The 18,940-nt window shown below is 52.0% G+C and overlaps 5 protein-coding genes across 5 annotated transcripts; 4 read left to right on the top strand and 1 right to left on the bottom strand.

Moving 5' to 3' along the window:
* Window positions 1-686: 686 nt before the first annotated feature.
* Window positions 687-2,847, bottom strand: N7459_006986 (uncharacterized protein; the record flags this gene model as incomplete). The annotated part of the gene is made up of 7 exons (XM_056946154.1): window positions 687-742; window positions 803-907; window positions 966-1,151; window positions 1,212-1,256; window positions 1,366-2,318; window positions 2,387-2,471; window positions 2,532-2,847. The coding sequence occupies 7 exons, from the start codon at window positions 2,845-2,847 to the stop codon at window positions 687-689; spliced, it is 1,746 nt and encodes a 581-aa protein (XP_056798153.1).
* An 885-nt stretch (window positions 2,848-3,732) lies between these two features.
* On the top strand, window positions 3,733-11,865 carry N7459_006985 (type I polyketide synthase; the record flags this gene model as incomplete). Its single annotated transcript, XM_056946153.1, has 14 exons — window positions 3,733-4,286; window positions 4,341-4,854; window positions 4,907-5,030; window positions 5,085-5,197; window positions 5,249-5,684; window positions 5,755-6,208; window positions 6,234-8,394; window positions 8,444-8,545; window positions 8,672-9,535; window positions 9,589-9,870; window positions 9,917-9,991; window positions 10,049-10,386; window positions 10,454-10,931; window positions 10,984-11,865. 14 exons carry the CDS (start codon window positions 3,733-3,735, stop codon window positions 11,863-11,865), a joined length of 7,377 nt encoding a protein of 2,458 aa, XP_056798152.1.
* A 1,282-nt stretch (window positions 11,866-13,147) lies between these two features.
* On the top strand, window positions 13,148-13,705 carry N7459_006984 (membrane magnesium transporter family protein; the record flags this gene model as incomplete). The annotated part of the gene is made up of 3 exons (XM_056946152.1): window positions 13,148-13,203; window positions 13,279-13,528; window positions 13,646-13,705. 3 exons carry the CDS (start codon window positions 13,148-13,150, stop codon window positions 13,703-13,705), a joined length of 366 nt encoding a protein of 121 aa, XP_056798151.1.
* A 1,835-nt stretch (window positions 13,706-15,540) lies between these two features.
* Window positions 15,541-16,083, top strand: N7459_006983 (putative GPI anchored protein; the record flags this gene model as incomplete). The annotated part of the gene is made up of 2 exons (XM_056946151.1): window positions 15,541-15,615; window positions 15,685-16,083. 2 exons carry the CDS (start codon window positions 15,541-15,543, stop codon window positions 16,081-16,083), a joined length of 474 nt encoding a protein of 157 aa, XP_056798150.1.
* Window positions 16,084-16,863: 780 nt separating this feature from the next.
* Window positions 16,864-18,415, top strand: N7459_006982 (putative ubiquitin conjugating enzyme E2; the record flags this gene model as incomplete). Its single annotated transcript, XM_056946150.1, has 3 exons — window positions 16,864-16,866; window positions 16,955-17,293; window positions 17,390-18,415. 3 exons carry the CDS (start codon window positions 16,864-16,866, stop codon window positions 18,413-18,415), a joined length of 1,368 nt encoding a protein of 455 aa, XP_056798149.1.
* Window positions 18,416-18,940: the final 525 nt, after the last annotated feature.

Genomic DNA, 18,940 nt, shown 5'->3' with positions numbered 1-18,940 from the left:
GAAAGAGAGAGAGAGAGGAAAAGAGCTAAGAGTTATAAACTAAGCTAAGAGAGAGGGCTGCCTAAGGCATGCTGCCATCTACACTTGCCAATCGTATATTAGACATATGACTTAAATTGAAACTGTGCAGGAGCATTGTATAGATCCATCAGTGTGATTCCCTCTCTTCTCCTGGAGGGCCAGTCCCCACTCACGAGGTGGTATATCAGATCCCCCATCTTGCGCACCTGGTTTCCTTGCTTGCAGTCCTAGCCACATCTTCACATCCATTTGGCAAAAAGGGCTTTTTGCAGCCAGTCTCTTTTTTAAATTAGGCTTATTTAATGGCCCAGATTCAAACCGAGTCTACCTAGGTAGGCTTTCCCAACGCCCAATTCAGATACACAGAATTGCTGCCGAAACGAGGCTTCAAGGTGGGCAGGATTAAGCCAACGTAGGCTATGAGGCGATATATCATCCCGATGGCGATGAGAATGCTCCAAAGACGAGGCGAAGTCAGCTCAAAGCTCAACGACCTTCTCGTTGACCGAAGGGGCTCCGATAGTCGACTATGGATTGATCACATACCCTAGATCAACAGAAGTCCTCCCCGTCGTATAACCTATGAATCCTGAGGCCAGGTCCACATCATATAAATATGAAAATGGAACAGTATGCTCACTGAACCATGCTTCGGAGTACCACGTCTAGACGTAGTCGGTCAGCTCTTTGCCAGGTAACAGGGCGCATAGGACACGTACTCCTGGACAAGAAAGCCAAATCCATTGCAATTTCCATCCTTGCACTTGGGCCAAACGCGGACCGAAGCCATTCAATACTCCAACCACGAGACTGATCAGCATCGCGAGCAGCAACGCGTCCTGTCTTCTGACAAAGGATGCGGCAAGGGAGGCGAGACCGTAGATGCCTAGTTGGATGATTCTCAGCTCAACCCAGGAGGTTGAGATTTGGCCAGGGTGACATACAGAAGAAATAAACCGCGTTGAGCGCAAATAATGTGCTCATTGGGATTATCGAAGCGGCGAGCACGTTCAGAAAGGCAGTGAAATGAAGCGAAGCTGCGAGCATACGCGGCCACGTAGCGATGTCCTTCCCGATAAAATACGCACTGGCTGAGTGCCCGGAGCTGACCTCATGGTAAAAGATCGTTTCTGGTGTTGCATCGTGAGCACTTTGGCATCTAGTGAATAAAACGGTCGAGTTAGACTCACTTTCTTCGGCAATGGTCTTGATGCCGGCTGGTGCTCCCGCAAGGCCTAGATAATTCATCGTGAACACACGGGTGGTCAGCCTTCGTCACGATATTTATTTCTCATGTCCTGTGTGATATCGCAACTTTGTGGACCGAGGCAATGGGAAACGTACTGATTGCCAGCGAGGCAAGAAGGCCCGTCAACAATACAATGTAATAGTCTAGTGCACTGGACAAGGGCGTGAAGGGGGGTTGGAAGTAGCCCTGGAAGAGATGTCCCTTGCGCTCGTATACGGAGAGGCCAATGAGAGTACCACAAATTGCTGCCGTCGCCATCTCCAGGATAATTCCAAAGGGTCGCCCGTTCTGCTGCAATACACCACAGTAGATATATCGCAGGACCTGAACGGGCCATGAAACCATTTGGCTCCACGGAAGAGGCGGCTGTGTCTCATCCAGAGCCACTTCAGGCTCTACAAAGCTCTCGCATCTCAGCGAATGGCACTCTTTCTTCGGCACACCCTTCGACGGGCTGTCCGGGCGACTGTTCCAGTTGCTCGGAGATTTTTTTTGCCTAGCGACAATATCCATCACCACATCAGCGGGATTCTGGTTGGAGGCAAAAGAAAATCCCATGGGCTCGAAGTGTTCCTGTATCCTAGACGGCGCTCCAAGATATGTCACTTCTCCGGAAACCATAAGAAGCACGTCATCTAGGAGGTCAAAGATGTCGATTCGGGGCTGATGAATCGAGCAGATGACTGTGATTCCCAAGGCGGAGAGACGCTTTAACATGATAACGATTGACAGAGCATTGGTAGCATCTAACCCCGAGGTTGGTTCATCCAACAAAACAGCCATTGGCATCGCCACAATCTCGCGCGCGACACAGACCCGTTTGCGTTCTCCGCCAGATATTCCTCTCTCCTCAGCAGAACCGACTCGCTGCTGGCTTACCTGACTCAAGCCCAGATACGCGATGAGGCTATCGACATGGGCATTGATCGCCTTAGTTGACATGCTTCCCGCGAGGCGGATGCACGCAGTATGAAGAATGTTCTCTCGTACTGTGAGATCTGGAAACGCGATATCATCCTGAGGAACGAACCCAATGAGCTGCGAGAATCTGTTCTACCAGTCAGGCACACAGGGGCAGGAGAATACCAGATGCTGGGGGACGCGGATGTGACGAACCTTCTCAAGTCATTTTGGATTCCGTTAATGCTCAGCAGCCCTGCACTTTGCTGAATCCTGGCCCCGAGAATGTTGAGCAATGTGGCTAACATCCGACTTTGTCAGTATCGATACTCTAATTTTGCAGGCCCACGAAAGGACATACATTTGCCTGCCCCAGATGGCCCCATAATACCGAACATGCTGCCTTTTCGCACTTGACCCGAGACAGCTTGGAGGATAGGGCGAGACGTGCCATGGACTTTATAATCCAAATTTTGGAACTGAAAATCCAAGCCTAGGGATCCCTTTTCTCGGTCCACCTGGAGCGATCCGAAAAGATCCTCCATATGCGAATTTTCCTCATGCACCTCCTCCCCTTGCGGTTCATCAGACTGCTCGGTCGCGCCGTATTCTGTTTGAGACGCCACAAGAGATTCACTATCCTGGGGATTTGGTCTTCCCAGCGTGGACTGGAACATTTTTTGTGCTTTTCTCAATATCGAGTGCTTCGAGGCAACAGTCAGCACAATGAAGGCCATCCATACAACCCCCAGAGCCAGGAATCCCGCTAGAGCAATTTCCCGCTCGCTCGATTCGTTGCAAATGGACAAAGAGGAACATTTTCTTGGCTCATAAGATCCCTGAGGGCAAAAGTAGCCTTGTGGACATCGAATCTTTTGGTGCCCGCCCGGGGGGCAATAGTAGCCCTTGGTGCAGACAATCGGCTCCAAAAGACCCTGGGGCTCGGAGCAGATGTTGTCTGTCGTCTTCAACCGCGTGAATTGACAGCTTTCTGTCGGTGGGCAAAATACTGGAGGATTCTCCGCTGTCGTATTCAAGCCTATGGAAATAACTAAGCACACCTCTTCAAGACAAGGCGCATAAGTCAATAGGCCGAGAGGAAATTAGATCGCTTACAAAGGAATCCGAGGTTGCAGGAATTTGTCTTCTGCAGAGGTACTGGATGCCGCCCTGAGAGGCAAGTCGCATTCATTGTTCCCTTCTATTCGCAACAATAGCGATCGCAGTCTTCCCTCCCACGGGCTGTGTCACGTTTATGTATTGGAACAGCCTGTCATCTTCGATCAGCAAAAGGGATATCGCAATAAACAATACGGCGATCCTTGCAGTGTTGGTATGATAGGGATAAAGCGTAGCCAAGATCCAGTCCCGGCCGATCAATGCAAGGGGCGACCTACTAACAAACTCGATGGCGATAATTGAACGATATGTTCGGCAATCTCGCATCAGAGTCCATGATACCTCGAATGATATTTCCTTTGTCCTTCACTGATAATCTCATTGCAATTGGAAGACTTGGCCTCTAGATCCCTCACCGCGTCACTGCATCACGGATATCTAGTATGGCGAACTCCGTTTCACATGGAAGCATGTGCAAAGATGGCAATTCTCAAGGACAGGCAGTTCCACCGGTCGCAATTGTGGGAATGGCAATGCGGCTGCCCGGAGACGTTCATACGGCCGATGAATTTTGGGACCTTCTCATCAGTCAAAGGGACTGCTCCAGCGAAGTTCCCCAGAGCCGATATAACGTCGATGCTTTCTATCATCCCGACAAGCCACAATTTGTGAAGACGCGCCGTGGTTACTTTCTCAATGATGATTATCTGAACAAGACAGATCACTCCTTCTTCTCGGCGGTGCCGGGGATCACCATGAACGACCTCGACCCACAACAGATGTCGCTGATGGAAGTCATCTGGGAGTGCATGGAGAACGCCGGACAGACGGAGTGGCGTGGAAAGAAAATCGGATGCTATGTAGGGGTCTTCGGCGAGGACTGGCATGAACTGACAGCCAAAGAAACGCAGGCGATTCCGCGTGTGCACGCATTCGCCAACGGGGGTTTTGCCTTGTCCAATCGAGTCTCCTTCGAGTACGACTTGAAAGGACCCAGGTACGTGTTGAGTATGAAGGTTCCTTTCATTTGCGATGGTGACTAAGAGGCTAGCGCCACCATTCATACAGCATGTTCGTCATCTTTGACGGCCCTGCATGAAGCATGCCAGTCGCTTTATACCGGGAGCTGTTCCTCGGCGATCGTGGCCGGGACCAGCATGCTGTTGACCCCCTCGATGAGCGTTACCATGTCTGAGAATGGCGTTCTCTCTCCAGACGGTCGCTGCAAGGTTTTCGATGCCGACGCAGATGGATATGCTCGTGGGGAAGCGGTAAATGCTATCTTGATCAAGCCTCTGGACCAAGCAATTGCGGACGGTGATGGGATTCGGGCCATTATTCGGGCCACGTCGGCCAATTATGACGGCCGGACAGCCAAAATAGTTGCACCAGATGTAGAGAGTCAAGAGCGGCTGATGCGAGAGGCGTACTCACGAGCCGGGATTCAGGATATTTCCCAGACAGCCTTTGTGGAATGTCATGGAACGGGCACTAAAGTCGGGGATTTGGTGGAAACAACAGCCGTTGCCCGAACATTTGGTGGCAAGGGAGTGTGCATCGGATCTGTGCGAGAGCTGCTTGACTGAATTCGTGAGATGGTGCTAATAGTTGATCCAGGTCAAATCGAATGTCGGGCACGGCGAAGGTGCATCCGGATTGACCGGTGTGATCAAGGCTGTGCTGGCCCTGGAACACCGAACAATTCCCCCAAACTTGCATTTCTCACGCCCAAATCCCAACAGTAAGAGCATTTCTTCCATCCATCAAATTCTTTTTCTAACAATTTTCACCCAAGTTCCATTCGAAAAAGGTGGTCTTCGAGTTCCTGTAGAGCCCACATCTTGGCCTTTGGACCGCATGGAGCGTGTGGGCGTAAATTGCTTTGGTATTGGGGGAAGCAATGCTCATGTTAGTGATTCAGTGTTTCCTGTATACCATATCAACTAACATAGTGAACAGGTCATCCTGGACTCTGCATCCACCGTTCTTTCCACGTCCCGGGAAACTCAGTCATTGTTGGAAACTCACCTTGTCGCTATCTCAGCCCAGAGCAAACCGACTCTCACTTCCCGACTGGCAGACATCCACAAATATCTTCTGAAACGCCCTCATGCGGTCCGAGACCTTGCATACACACTCGGCGCACGTCGAGATCATCTCTCACATCGAGGGTACCTCATCTGCGATGCTACTGGTCACGTATTTGAGACCCAGTCCAACGCGCCAGCAGTCACTGCAACCCCATCAGTGGTATTCACATTTACCGGTCAAGGGGCTCAGTGGGCAGGTATGGGACGAGACTTACTGGCCTCGTTCGAAACTTTTCGTTGTGACATTCGTGCCATGGATCAAATTTTACAGGAACTGGCGTCGCCTCCTACGTGGAGCATTGAAGGTAACTATGATCAGCCCTGGATACCTCAGCATGCTTGACCACTCAACTACTACATACTAATAGCATCCAGCCGAGTTACAAAAGCCCCAGCCCTCGAGCTCTGTTGACAAGACAGAATACTCCCAAACAATGTGCGCGGCCATCCAAATCGCTCTGGTCAACTTGTTCGCTCGCTGGGCAATTCATCCGTCGGCAGTGATTGGATATTCTAGCGGAGAAGTCATTGCTGCATATGCAGCAAATGCTATCTCGATGCGCACAGCCATCACTATTGCACACTTCCGCGGGCGTACGGCGGAGCTTACTTCACGCGACGGAGGAATGGCGGTGGTCGGCCTCGGAAAAGCAGATATTAGCCAGTTTCTGGTTGATGGCGTGGTCATTGCCTGCGAGAATAGTCCTGAAAGCGTCAATATCTCCGGGGAGAAGGAGAAGCTGATGGCAGTCATGGAGAACATTCTCACAGAGAGGCCGGAGACGTTCACTCGGCAGCTACCACTGGAGGTTGCCTACCATTCTCGTTTGTTCTCCAATCTTCATGGTCTCCAGGATCCATACTAATGAGGAACTAGCTCACATGCAAAATGCTGGCGCCCTATTCGAAGCCAATATTGCTCCTCACATTGTTCAACTGAACGCAATGCTGCCTATGTACTCCACAGTTACCGGCGCACTCCACTCAGATCCAAGTGCCTTGGATGCTGCTTATTGGCGAAGGAACCTTGAGTCGCCAGTTCTGTTCTCCAGCGCCGTTCAGAATCTGCTTAACGACCGGAAGGCTCAAGCAACACTCTTTGTCGAGATCGGGTCTCACTCCACTCTCGCAGGGCCTCTGCGTCAAATTGTATCGCATCAGTCAGTCCAAAGCCATTATATTCCCACGCTGTTGAAGAACACAAACCAAGTCCACTGTGTCCTCAAGGCAGTGGGTGAGCTGTACTCACAGGGATGCCACGTCGAGTTTGCAGCAATTCACCCAGGAAAGATCCTCACCGATCTTCCACTTTACCCCTGGGACAGAAAGACCATCGACAGGCAAGAGAGTCGTCTCAGTCGGAATTGGAGATTCCGCGAGCACTCTCCTCACGAGCTTCTCGGATCGCGCATGCTAGAAGCCACCGATATTGAACCAGCATGGAGAAATCTCATGAGCTCAAGGGATGTCCCATGGATTGTTGACCATCAGGTCTTGGGTGAGATTGTGTTCCCATGCGCAGGATATATTGCAATTATCAACGAGGCAACGCGTCAATTGTTCCACACACAAGATTGCACAATCCGCAATCTACACATGAAAGTTCCTCTTGTCTTGCCAAGATCTGGAGGTGACAAGATAGAGATTGTCACGAGCATGAGGCCCTTGCGGATCAATGATCGACTTGACTCGAAGTGGCATGAATTTAGCATCTCCTCGTATGACGGAGGTGAATGGACCAAGCATACCGTGGGCCAAGTATTAGCCGGAGTCGAAGACTTGAGAATACCCACAGTCCCCAAGCCATTCGCAAGGTCGGTGTCCTCGCCCTTCTGGTACGATCAGCTGTCGAAGGTGGGACTACAGTATGGTCCAGCGTTCCAGGGGCTTGAGAATATCACAGCGGACCCCGTCAGCCATACAGCTAGTGCGACGATTGCTGGAAAGCCAAAGGAATTCGAAGATAGTGACGCCTTGCATCCCACCGCCATCGACGAGTGCTTGCAATTGTTCAGCGTGGCAGCCTGCAATGGGAAAGCAATCCATCTGAAGGGGCTCTATGTCCCCCTGTTCATTGATGAAATTTGTCTCGGAAAAAGCAGGGATTCGATGAAGGTCCACGTCACTGGAAACATTATCTCTGGGATCCAGGGCCAGGGTGATGTTGTGCTGATGACCGACGACAATCTGGTGCTCTCGATGCGTGGTGTGACTCTAGCGCAGATGGATCATACTACGCCAAGGGAGAACTCGGGAATTCCTCTGTTGTCGCAGTGTGAATGGAAGCCGGACCTTGATTTTCTTCCAGGTCACATTCAATTGCCCAAGGCAGAGAGCGACGAACATACCTCCAGTTTGATGGCGAAAGCTAGCGTGCTATCCATGATTCAGGTACATCGAAACATGGTTGATGTGAACCCAACTTCAACGGAGCTTCCAGGTTATGAGCGATGGCTACAGGCCCAAATAGAGAGGTTTGATATGCATAGGATCTCGGTAATGCCAGAAGCACTCCCCTGGACCCAGAGACGCAATGGCAGCCTTGAGGCACTATGGAATTCACTGGAGCAGCAACTGAAGGCTGCGAATTTAGGTCTTGTCTTCGATCTCTACCAACAAACAGTGAAAGAGAAACGAGTCCCTCTTGAAAATGAGCAGTCTTCGCCCTCCTCAAAAATTAAATCCCTGCTCCAGAATCTCGAGGATTGGTTCACTTCTCGATGTGATCTATCTGGGTTGTTTTCTCTTCTGCGCCACCACAACCCGAGACTCCGAATTCTTGAGATAGGGACAGGAAGAGGATCATTAGCATCCACAGTCCTTCAATATCTGACTTGTGATGGCATCATTCTCTGTTCACAATATACGGCGACAGAGCGACTGCATATTGAAGATGCTCTCAAGGACCGCTTGCAAGAGTATGACCAGGTGGAGTTCAAGATCTTTGATCCCAGCCATGACCCTTGCAAGCAAGACATTGAGACTGGTCACTTTGATGTGGTCATTGCATCAAATGTGAGTTCACTCTCCTCTTTTATGTTCGTGATAATTGACCATAATCAAGATGGGCGCCCACACGTCCAGCCTGGGAACAACTTTGAAAAACATTGGGAAGCTTCTCGTTCCTGGTGGACGACTTTTACTTCATGAAAATGGCCCTGGTGAGGTGCCTGTTTTATCTGTGTCTCTCGGGTGGACTTTGCTAATGTGACACAGCCCTCCCTGTGGTGGATCATTTACTGGTGAGTAGCCTTGATCTGACGTTGAGGAGATTTTATTAATTCCACTCAAGCATCCATTACCGAGCAAATACTTTGATGGACTTGGAGTAAACGTTGATAGCAAGCACATGTCAGTCAATTCTTGGGACAGCGAACTTCGTCAAGCTGGCTTCCTCGGCGTTGAAGCAGACAGTTGTGACGGCGAGACACCGTATCACTTCTACCGCAACTTGATTTCTCGGCTTCCACTGGAAGATCATCTGCAAGACAGCACGGTATACCTGCTGTGTCCTGACAATGGCACTGATCATCCATGGCTCCGTCAAGTTGAACATCATTTCGTGCAGAACGGCCTCACAGTACAACGCGTCTCCAAAGGCGAAGAGATATCGCCTAAGCAACGTGTGATCTCATTCCTTGATTTGGAGAGACCTTTTTTCTCTAATATCAGTCAGCGAGACTGGGAATCATTCCAGCAACTCATCAACTCCTTTCCTCAGATACTCTGGGTGACTAACTCGGTTGAATTGCATTCCGCCAACCCAGACTTTTCAATCGTTATGGGAGTGTCCCGAACTGCGCGGCAAGAACAGGAAATCCAATTTGGAACTCTCCAAGTCGATCGGTTTGACACATTTGCAGTAGATGCCCTGCTGAGAGTCTCCCGAAAGTTTTTCAGCCCGGCAGATCAAAGTGGCTTGATGGATGCAGACTACGAATTCGCACTTCACGATGGCACCATCTACATTCCCCGTATGCAATGGAGCTCTCTTACTGACAAGTTTCTATGTGATCCAGAGCTGGAAACGGCAAAGCTTGACATAGACACTTATGGGTCGTTGGAGTCGATGCATTGGGCAGAGGACCACCCTCCAGAATCGCCCGGAGAGAATGAGGTTGAGGTCGACGTGAAATTCGTGGGAGTTAACTTCCGAGTACGTGCTTCACGCTGTATCAGATCTTCAAGTGGAAATACTAAATATTCTAGGATGTCATGATAACACAAGGTATCATGGCTAATAAAGAGGAGCTTGGGCTCGAGGCTAGTGGGATCGTGCGACGATGTGGTCCTGGCGTGAAGCAATACAAGCCTGGCGACAGAGTCTTGGTAATGCAGTCGGGCCTGTTCCGCACGCGTGTAGTGCTGCCAATTCATCGCTGTGCTCATCTACCGCCGACCCTGTCATTGGAGGATGCCGCATCGATGGCGGTGGTCTATGCCACCGTGATCTATTGTCTCTTGGATATTGGGAGAGTTGAAGAAGGACAGGTATGTGTTCACGTCCAATGATGGCTATTATTTCTGACATTAGTAGTCCGTCTTGATCCACGCGGCCTGTGGAGGAGTTGGTCTTGCGGCGATGCAGGTTTGTCGGATGATGGGAGCAAAAGTGAGAACCATGGCGTATTGATCCAAGAAGAATAACACTAAACCTGCGTTCTTTTAGGTCTATGCGACGGTGGGAAGTGCTGAGAAGGCCAACTACTTGATGGAACATTATGGAATCTCCCGAAATCACATATTTAGCTCTCGAGATACATCCTTCCTTCCGGCACTGATGCGCGAGACGAACGGACAAGGAGTGGATATTGTGCTCAATTCTCTAGCTGGAGAGTTTCTCCACGCATCCTGGAAATGCGTTGCAGAGTTTGGCAAAATGATTGAAATCGGAAAGCGAGATTTCCTGGAGCACGGTACTCTAGGGCTGGAAGCATTTGGTGGCAACCGAGCTTTCTTTGGAGTTGATCTAATTCGAGTTGCCCAGCGACCAGGCCTGCTTGCAAGGTAATTAATACCGTAACCGCTACTCGTCGAAAGCAATTTTTTGCTGTGTGACTAACCGTTAGAGCAGACTTGTTAGCCAACTTTTGAACCTCTGTGCAGAAGGCAAGATTTCTCCAATCCGCCCATTGAAGGTGATACCTAGCGTCGACACTCAGCAGGCCTTCCGCTACATCCAGCAGGGGCTGCACATGGGAAAAATCATCGTGCAGATGCCAGAGGCCTCAGAGCGGGATATTATTTCAAAATCACGCCGTCGCGCACGATTCTCCCCCGACCTCTCTTATCTCCTGGTTGGTGGCTTAGGAGGCATTGGACGAGCGATCGCAGCTTGGATGGTTGAGCAAGGTGCTCGAAACTTGACTTTCCTCTCACGATCGGCAGGGACAAGCAGCCAAGATCAGTTATTCCGTCATGAGCTAGAGCTCCTTGGCTGTAACGTTGTCATGGCAAAGTGCGATGTGACAATGCTGGAGGGAGTTCAGGGCGTGATAGATGCTTCCCCTTGCCCGATAGGAGGAGTGCTGCAACTATCCATGGTAATTAGGGTAAGTAGTAGACTATCAACCCTTGTGGATACAGCGATATTGATCATCAAAGGACCAATTCATTCCAGACATGACCCACAGAAACTGGGAAGATGCAATTGCTGCAAAGGTGACTGGAACCTGGAATCTCCATCGTGCTTTGGATGGAAAAGATGCAAAACTCCAGTTCTTCGTTGTTTGCGGCTCTGTGACAGGCGTCATGGGCAACGCCGGCCAGGTCAACTACTCGGCAGCGAATACTTTTGTGTCTTCATTTGCGCAGCATCGCTTGCAAAAGGGCCTTCCAGCCTCCGTTGTCAACCTAGGAGGAGTGGACGATGTGGGATTCCTGGCAACACAGGATACCAAACTGCGCGAGCGAATGCGTGGAGCATCGGTCAGGCTCCTGAGCGAACAAGAGGTTTTGGATGCGTTTGAGCTTGCCATCCTTTGCGGAGGCGTCACGCACAATTCCAGCTCCACCGGTTCCCTACGTATACCGAATAATTTCATTGTCGGGATGAGCAGTACGAAGTCCCTGGCTGATCCCTCCGTCCGCTCCTTGTGGGGCCAGGATGCTCGTTTTCGCGCGTATGGAAACCTCGACTCGAAGCAGCAAGTATCTCACGAATTGCAGAACGAGGTCTTGGGTTTTCAGAAATTGATATCCATGATCAAGAATAACCCCGAAATGCTCAATGACGCATTGAGAGAGGATGAAGTGACTACGGAAATGGTGAAGAATGTGCAAGAATATTCCATCTTTGCTCGAGAGATGGACTATGCCCAGGTTGCGTCGCTGCATATTGACTCACTTATGACGGTTGAGATCAGAAACTGGGCTCGTCGCCACCTGGACATGGACCTGTCACTGGTTGCGATCAGCAAAGCAGGCACAATTGGAGGACTGGGCAAACTGGTCCTCAGTGTCCTCCGCTCCAAGTACTTGAAGTAGTACTGGAATCTTCGTCAGCCTGTGTTCAAGACGCACTTTTCTCTATTTGTTATTCCAATTCTGTAATGAAGCCAAATAAGTGCATACGAAAGTTGCGTCTGACAGAAGAAGTGCAGATACAATAGACAGGACCAGGGAGGGTCTTGCTGAAGCGTCAAGGCTCTGGGAATTCGAGGTAGATACATCATACAGTGACCATTTCTGTCTTTCAACGACTGCCTATTTAACCCAAGAAAATTCTTCAGATCCCCATATAGTCCCAGATCCCCCTTCCATCCCTTCTGCCATCAAGCGGCTTGTTCGTGACCAGCCTCAAATAGATTGGGATTCTCAGTGAGATCCACCTCATGGAACTTGTCTTGGAACGTCGTTGTGATTTCAGGATCCAGCGTGGCAAAGTATCGATCGTGGCGGCTGCCAAATTCGCAACTGGAAGCAGGTCGTCTTCCTCCTTTTGTATAGTCCATATGTACAGGCTTGATATTAGCCGCTGTGATATTGTGACAGGAAGTTGCTGCACTGTAGACTCAAATCGAGGCTGAAGATTGTGCCGTAAGTGAGAAAATCCTTTTGGTGGTTTTTCACATCCTTTAGACGATGGTCTGATCATAATCCCCTTATAATATCATCGTAGAGTGAAACTGCCCAAGCAGGAACAAACCACGAGTGCTTGAGCAATTGCATGCCTTCTACGATGTGGAAAGGGACACTTGCTGGAGGGCAAGAAGCTTCCAGTTTCCTTTATTTGGGTTGGAAGTTACAGCTGATCTACTGGTCCTCTTGTACAGAATTACGTAAATGTTGATCTCGCGGGTCCACGAGTGTAACCGCTTTGATAGCCAGCCATTATTTGTGATGGATTATACCGCAAGCCCACCGATATATCTCAACCCTCACGATCCGTCCTTTTTGCGGTGACGCATGCACCACCTATGTAAAGAGAATATACATAAGGCATTCAACGACTCATGCCAATTATTTTTCGGTCATCCCGATTCTGGAACAGCGAAGGTCCTTGACATAGAAAAGAAACCCCGGATTTCGCTGGAGAGCGATAGTGCTTATATAAGCACACGGCGACCTCGACCAACGGGCTTCAACCTCCGCGGCTGCGACGATGCACGCTCCAAGGAGACAGTGTCACTCATCATCTGCGCTGCTTTTCTCTTGACCTCTCATCGTCTTTATCCCTTGTATTTGACTGCCCCTGCAACCGTGGAAACGACATCTTTGGGACATTGCAGCCGCAATCATCCCCAGCCCACCGACCACCTCACCCATCATGAGCTTCCTCGCGCGCCTCGTCACATTATTCGGCCTCGTCCTGCTAGCGCACGCGTATGTCTATGCTCTACAACAACCTTCTCTTTTCGTGGAACTGCATGACATCTACTAACACCTTCCGGATTGCAGAGGCTACTCCGCCCACGAACACACCGTGCTCTCTAGCAATTCCCGCCTCGCCGCCGCCAGCACCCTGCCGCAGGATATCATCGCTGAGACCCTGGCCGCCGTGGTAGTTGTATCAGTTGGACTGGTGCTGGGTGCCGAGAAGCTGAAGCCCATCAGCTGGCGTGACTGGGCGGGGGAGATCGAGCGGGACGGTGGAGCGCGGAACCCGTACCTGGGACTGGAGGAGCGGTATGGATTTTGGGATATCCGAGTAGGACACTCCCCTTCTTCGGCGTTGTTTCTCTTTCTCCATTGGTTTTGGGGCGGGATCTACCCACCGCAATTCAAATGATGGGAGTGCAATCGAGTGGCAGCTAACTCCATCTAGGCCAAGCGGAAGGAGTTTGCGGATTGGATTCGGGGTGAGGATATGGTGGCCAAAGAGTGATGTTGGCCGAAGGGGGTGATTGTTTTGGACTGGATAATGAAGTGGTGCCTGTGGTTGATTGATTGTTGTATAATATGCATGGGCGCGAGGAGTCTCAATTGACGTGCTCTGTTCTGCACGCCTGCCAATGTCGATCAGTCTGGTCTACCAGACCTTCCCACTACTGTACGGGGACTTCCCTCTGTTCCCTTGGGGAGTCATGAAACTGCATCGGCAACGAACTAGCTTGTGATAAGGCGGACCCGCCAGGAAGAGACTCGCAGGCGACGAGTGCCATCGGGTGGTATAGAACTCCGGTTGGAGAAGGGATGAGATGACACCTCAGGTGTTCGGGCAGATCTGGAATGCTAGCTAGACTCGATATTCTCGTGTAGATCAGCCATGCAGGGCTGCTGCATCGAACGCAAACATGCATTGCTCGACTGATCGACGCATGACCTTATCATGGAAGGGATTCGGTAGAACGAGATGTACAGCATGTTGCCCAGCAAAGTCCGTATCCGACGAGGGTGGATACAACGACTGATACATTAATTATTGTTCTTTTGCTTCTCGGTCTGTAAGATCCTCGCTCGCCGTCCCGTAGAACATGTACATACTGGGAACTATAGTTAGTTAATATTCAGATGAAATGGCGTGATCCCACTACCACCACCACCCACCGTCGACACCACCGTCGAACAGAGTACGTAGCATGCGTTGCACAGGCCCGGACGGGGGACAGTTTCCTGCCTCGTGATATTCAAGCTTAAACACAGACTAGATGGACCTTCTCTGCAGGGACAGCGGCGTATGCACTGTAGGAACGGTTCTTGCACTATTGAAGTCTGTCCCGGCGTATATACCACCAGTGAACCCTGCACGACGGCGTGGCTGTGGAACCAGGAGCGGACGGGCACTGGTCAGCCGCCTCGCAGACACTGCCGTACAGAAGAGACATCTTTGGTCAGCATGGACTCCGATGAGGATGAAGTGTTAGGCATCAGAGACCGTGGAGCGAGCGAATCGTGACGGCGAGGACGCCCCACTCGCAGTTTCGACTGGTTTCGCTGGTTGTGTTGGTGTTTTGGCTTGTGGCTTGTTTCGCTCTGTTTCTGTCGGATAGATTCCGAGCGCAGTGGCAAACGGAGGCAGAGGAAGCCATGCATCAACTGCAATAATCAACCATCGAGTAATCACACCACGGGCTCTGCGCCTTGCATCGAGCACCAACATCCAAGGCAGTCGGCATCCGCCGAGTCCAGCGTTGCTCCACCCAGGCGATCCTTCATCAGGCTCAGCACTGATCACATAGATGAAATGACAACAGATGATGTCTCACCTGGCAGGGGCGATCACAACCAGATGCAGCACGCTAATTCCACCTAATTCCACCAGGTCTCAGCTCCCACGACATCGCATTGACCGGGTGGGCCAGCACTATTGTTGGGAATGGCGGAAACGACGCGACAAAGCGAAACAGCGGCGCAGCTTACGCATTGCGCTGCACGGCAGCCAGCTGGTGTGACCCCAGGATCCAAAATAGAACAGACCTTGCAGATCGAGAGGCGCGCTAGTCGGGGAGACGCCACGATGGTTGGTCCACGGGCGCCGATGGCGTTGGCTAGGACGAGATGGGAGCGCAGGGAGAACTGGATGATTCCATCCAGAACAACGGGCGTGGATGTGAGAGCGGATGCGGTCTCCCTGGACAACCATCGAGAAATAAATTCCCCGTCGCTCGCGCACTTTTGGCGTTTCGCTTTCTCTTTCTTCTACTCTTCATCTCCACCTCCGCAATTCCACTCTCCCCACATACCGCCCACCTTCAGTTCTTCTCACGACACTCGTTGAAAATGCGTGCTACTTTCGTCCTCGCTGCCCTGTCGGCTTTCGCCGTCGCTCACGGTGCTGCTGCTGAGACCTCCGCGGTACGCCATGCCTATCCCTCCCCGATGCTAATGGAAACAACCCAGGCCTAATATACAGCGTGCTAATAGGGTAACCCGGCCACTCAGTATCTGACCGAGACCAACTCCAACGGCGTCGTCACCGGCCAGCCCGAGGCTGTGACCAGCCAGGCTGCCGCAGTTACCAGTCAGCCCGCCGTGGCCACCTCCCAGCAGCCGGCTGCCTCCATCCCTGCCGGTCTGTCGTCGCCCGTCGTCAGTGTGATCAGCGGCAGCCGCACCACCACCCTCTCCAGCGTGGCTAAGAGCACTGGCCTGACCACTAGCACCACCTCTGGAACCTCCACTGGGAGCACCAGCTCCTCCACCTCGTCGGGCTCTTCTTCGTCGAGCTCGGCCTCCAGCTCCACCTCCAGTGGTGGCGCTGCCTACATCACTGCAGCCCCCATGGCTGTTGTGGCTGGTGCTGCCATGGCTGCTTTCCTGTAAAGGACGGCGGGCCAAGTTCTAGTCCCGGGTGTGATCTAAACTGAACAGGACGGAACTGACCTGTGGCCCATGGCTGACCATCTGTCTCCCATATGAACATATGACCACTTGGGAACAGTGAAACGTGGACAGCCAAGGCCACTGGACATACAGACCCGAATCTCTTCATCAAGAAGGATTCAGGCTGTGGGACGAGGGACATGAAAATGCTTGCAAGGTTTCATCATTTATTCTTCTTTCTCTCCTTTGGTGCCTTTCTAATCATGGAGGACTTGTACTCCGCCATCTCCGGTGCCTTTACACTTACCTCTTTTTCCCCGTGTGAATCGGACTGCATACCCACGGCGCACTTCCGCTTGCCCCGTTCACTTGTTCCTAACAGATTGCCTTGCATGGTCATGGTTAGCTTAATATCTGGTAAATAACACAGTCGAGTGACTGCCACTCCTTGACTCCTGGTGTGTTGTGATTTGTAGAGTATCCAGAGCATAGTGTCGCCCATAGACCTGCTATAGAACAGCGCAATTGGTCCCTGTATGTTGCAACGTTGAAACCTCCAATCCTTGAGCATAAACATAGCCATAGTGTGCGTCCGTGGGCACTGTGATGTATACCTAAAAAAGGCAGCCATTAAGCAGCCCAGCCCGATCGGGAAGTGTAATGAGTAACGCGAAAACCCACGCGACGCGCGTCCCGACGCGTCACCGTATCGGGTCTAGCGGCCCCAAACAGCCCGTTGTTCAAGTAACCGTGTGTTTTGCGACCGACACAACCCACGCCATGGTGAGTCTACACCCCAGACACTGTCTTGAATCAGGCCGCTTCATCGCAAAATTGCTCATATCCGTACCGTGCTAACCATGCGACCCAGCCTTCCAACTTGCGCCGGCTTGCAGCAGACCACGCCGCCCTGCATGGCTCCCAGCTCCCGCCGTACTACCTATTGCCGTCGGATGATGGCCGCTTCACTGCGGCTGACGATCTATCGCAGCTGACGGTCCTATTGACTGGCCCACAGGGGACACCGTACTCACAGGGCCTGTGGCGATTGCATCTCAAAATGCCGGAGGATTACCCGCACAGTCCGCCAAAGGCGACTTTCCGGACGCGCATATGGCATCCTAATGTCGAGGAGCAGTCGGGCGCGGTGTGCGTAGATACCTTGAAGAGGGACTGGCAATCTAAACTGACCCTCCGTGATGTGCTCATTGTAAGTGTCTTGGGTCTCCATCCATCGTGTGTGGCGGAGAATACCATCTCTCATGCGCCGTGCGACTAAGCTAACCACCCACTTTACACGACTCAGACCATCTCGTGTCTGCTCATCCATCCCAACCCAGACTCTGCCCTCAACTCTGAATCGGGAACGCTTCTCCGAGAAGACTATGAGGCGTTCGCCCACCAAGCCAAGCTGATGACCTCCATCCACGCCCCAATCCCAGGAGACCAGAAACACGCTGTCCACAAAGCCAAATACCGGGGCGAGGACGCCGACTCCATACCCAAGGAGAAAGACGAGACCACACGCCCGCGCAAGCTACAGCGCATTCAGACCAGTCCAGCCAAGCGAGCGACTCGCAAAACCACCACAACGCCCACTTTGCCACATCCACCATCACGATCACAACCACAACCCCACCGACCACAACCCATCTCCGACGAGGACGACGCAATGAACAACAGCGAGAATGACGACCCAGCAAGCGCAAGCAAAGAGAATAACCCCTCTCTCTCCCCAACACCCGTCCGCCTGGCCCCGGCAAGTCCCCGCAAGAACGCCCTGGGCAAGCGGCCACTCTCCGTGCTCTCCACGCCCTACCCCGAAGATCCCGACGCAGACATGATGCTTGTGGACTCAGACACCGACGCCGACGCCAGGAATGACACCGCGCACCCCACCATCAGCCCCTCTGACCAGAACATCGGCGCCAACAACATCCACGCCCGCGCCCCGGTCTCCCCGCAACGCAAACCCAAAGTCGCTCCCAGCCGCGGCGTGGCCAGTTACCCCCACCTCCGCCACGACCTCCAGATCTACGAGGACGTGCCAGACCGCACACGGACCGACTCCTCGCCCCGCTTCGGCAGCCATGGCAAGGAGAATCAGGCGACAGGCGCCGGCATGGGTCCGCTAGACGTGAAACAGAAGCACGAGCTCCACACCGGGAAGGCAGGTCCTACAGTCAACACGCCCACGGCCGGGACGGGACAGAGTATTGCGGCACCAGCACCGGCACCGACGGTGGCATCCTCGCGCGTGGCCAAGAAAGCTGTTCGTGGTGCGCGCAAGGGCTCGAAGCCGAAACCGCGGATCGGTGTGCGGCGGCTTTAAGTACGGTGCGGTGCATGGGATCGCATTATCGTGGAGTTGGGTTGTTTTGCTCTATCTTGCTTTGATGTTTGCATGGGTCGGGCTACTACGTGTTTTTCTCTACTTCTTTCCTTGCTTATTATACCCACTCGTCTCCGGATATGTTGTTCTTGATTCACCGGAGATAGGTAGATGCATGAGTGGCGAAGAAGTATTGAGTGTGGACTCAGAATTACCGGGAGCATTAGTTGGAGCTGTTGCAGGATAGACTGCATCTATTCCGAGAGGGTTGCTAAGACCTACGTGCTGAGCTAACTAATTTACACGTCGACATGACAGCGGCACAAACTATGGCTGGAAGGAGGCTGACTATGTAAAATACCTGGATTAATAAACTCTCCGGAACTATCAAGCTGCAATCAATCTTTTCCCCTGAATCTCCAATCATTCTGCGAAGCCGCTCTTCCAGACGCGCGGTCGTGGAAGAGACCAAGAACAGGGACCGAGAACAAGCTCTGGTGCAGATGAGACTTTCTCCGGAAGGCT

This window comes from Penicillium hispanicum, assembly GCF_028827665.1.
Source record: "Penicillium hispanicum strain IBT 35686 chromosome Unknown utg000006l_segment0_segment0, whole genome shotgun sequence".
NCBI classification, from domain to species: Eukaryota; Fungi; Ascomycota; class Eurotiomycetes; order Eurotiales; family Aspergillaceae; genus Penicillium; species Penicillium hispanicum.
The sequence above is the reverse complement of the archived record's forward strand: the minus strand, read 5'-3'. Positions and strand labels throughout refer to the sequence as shown.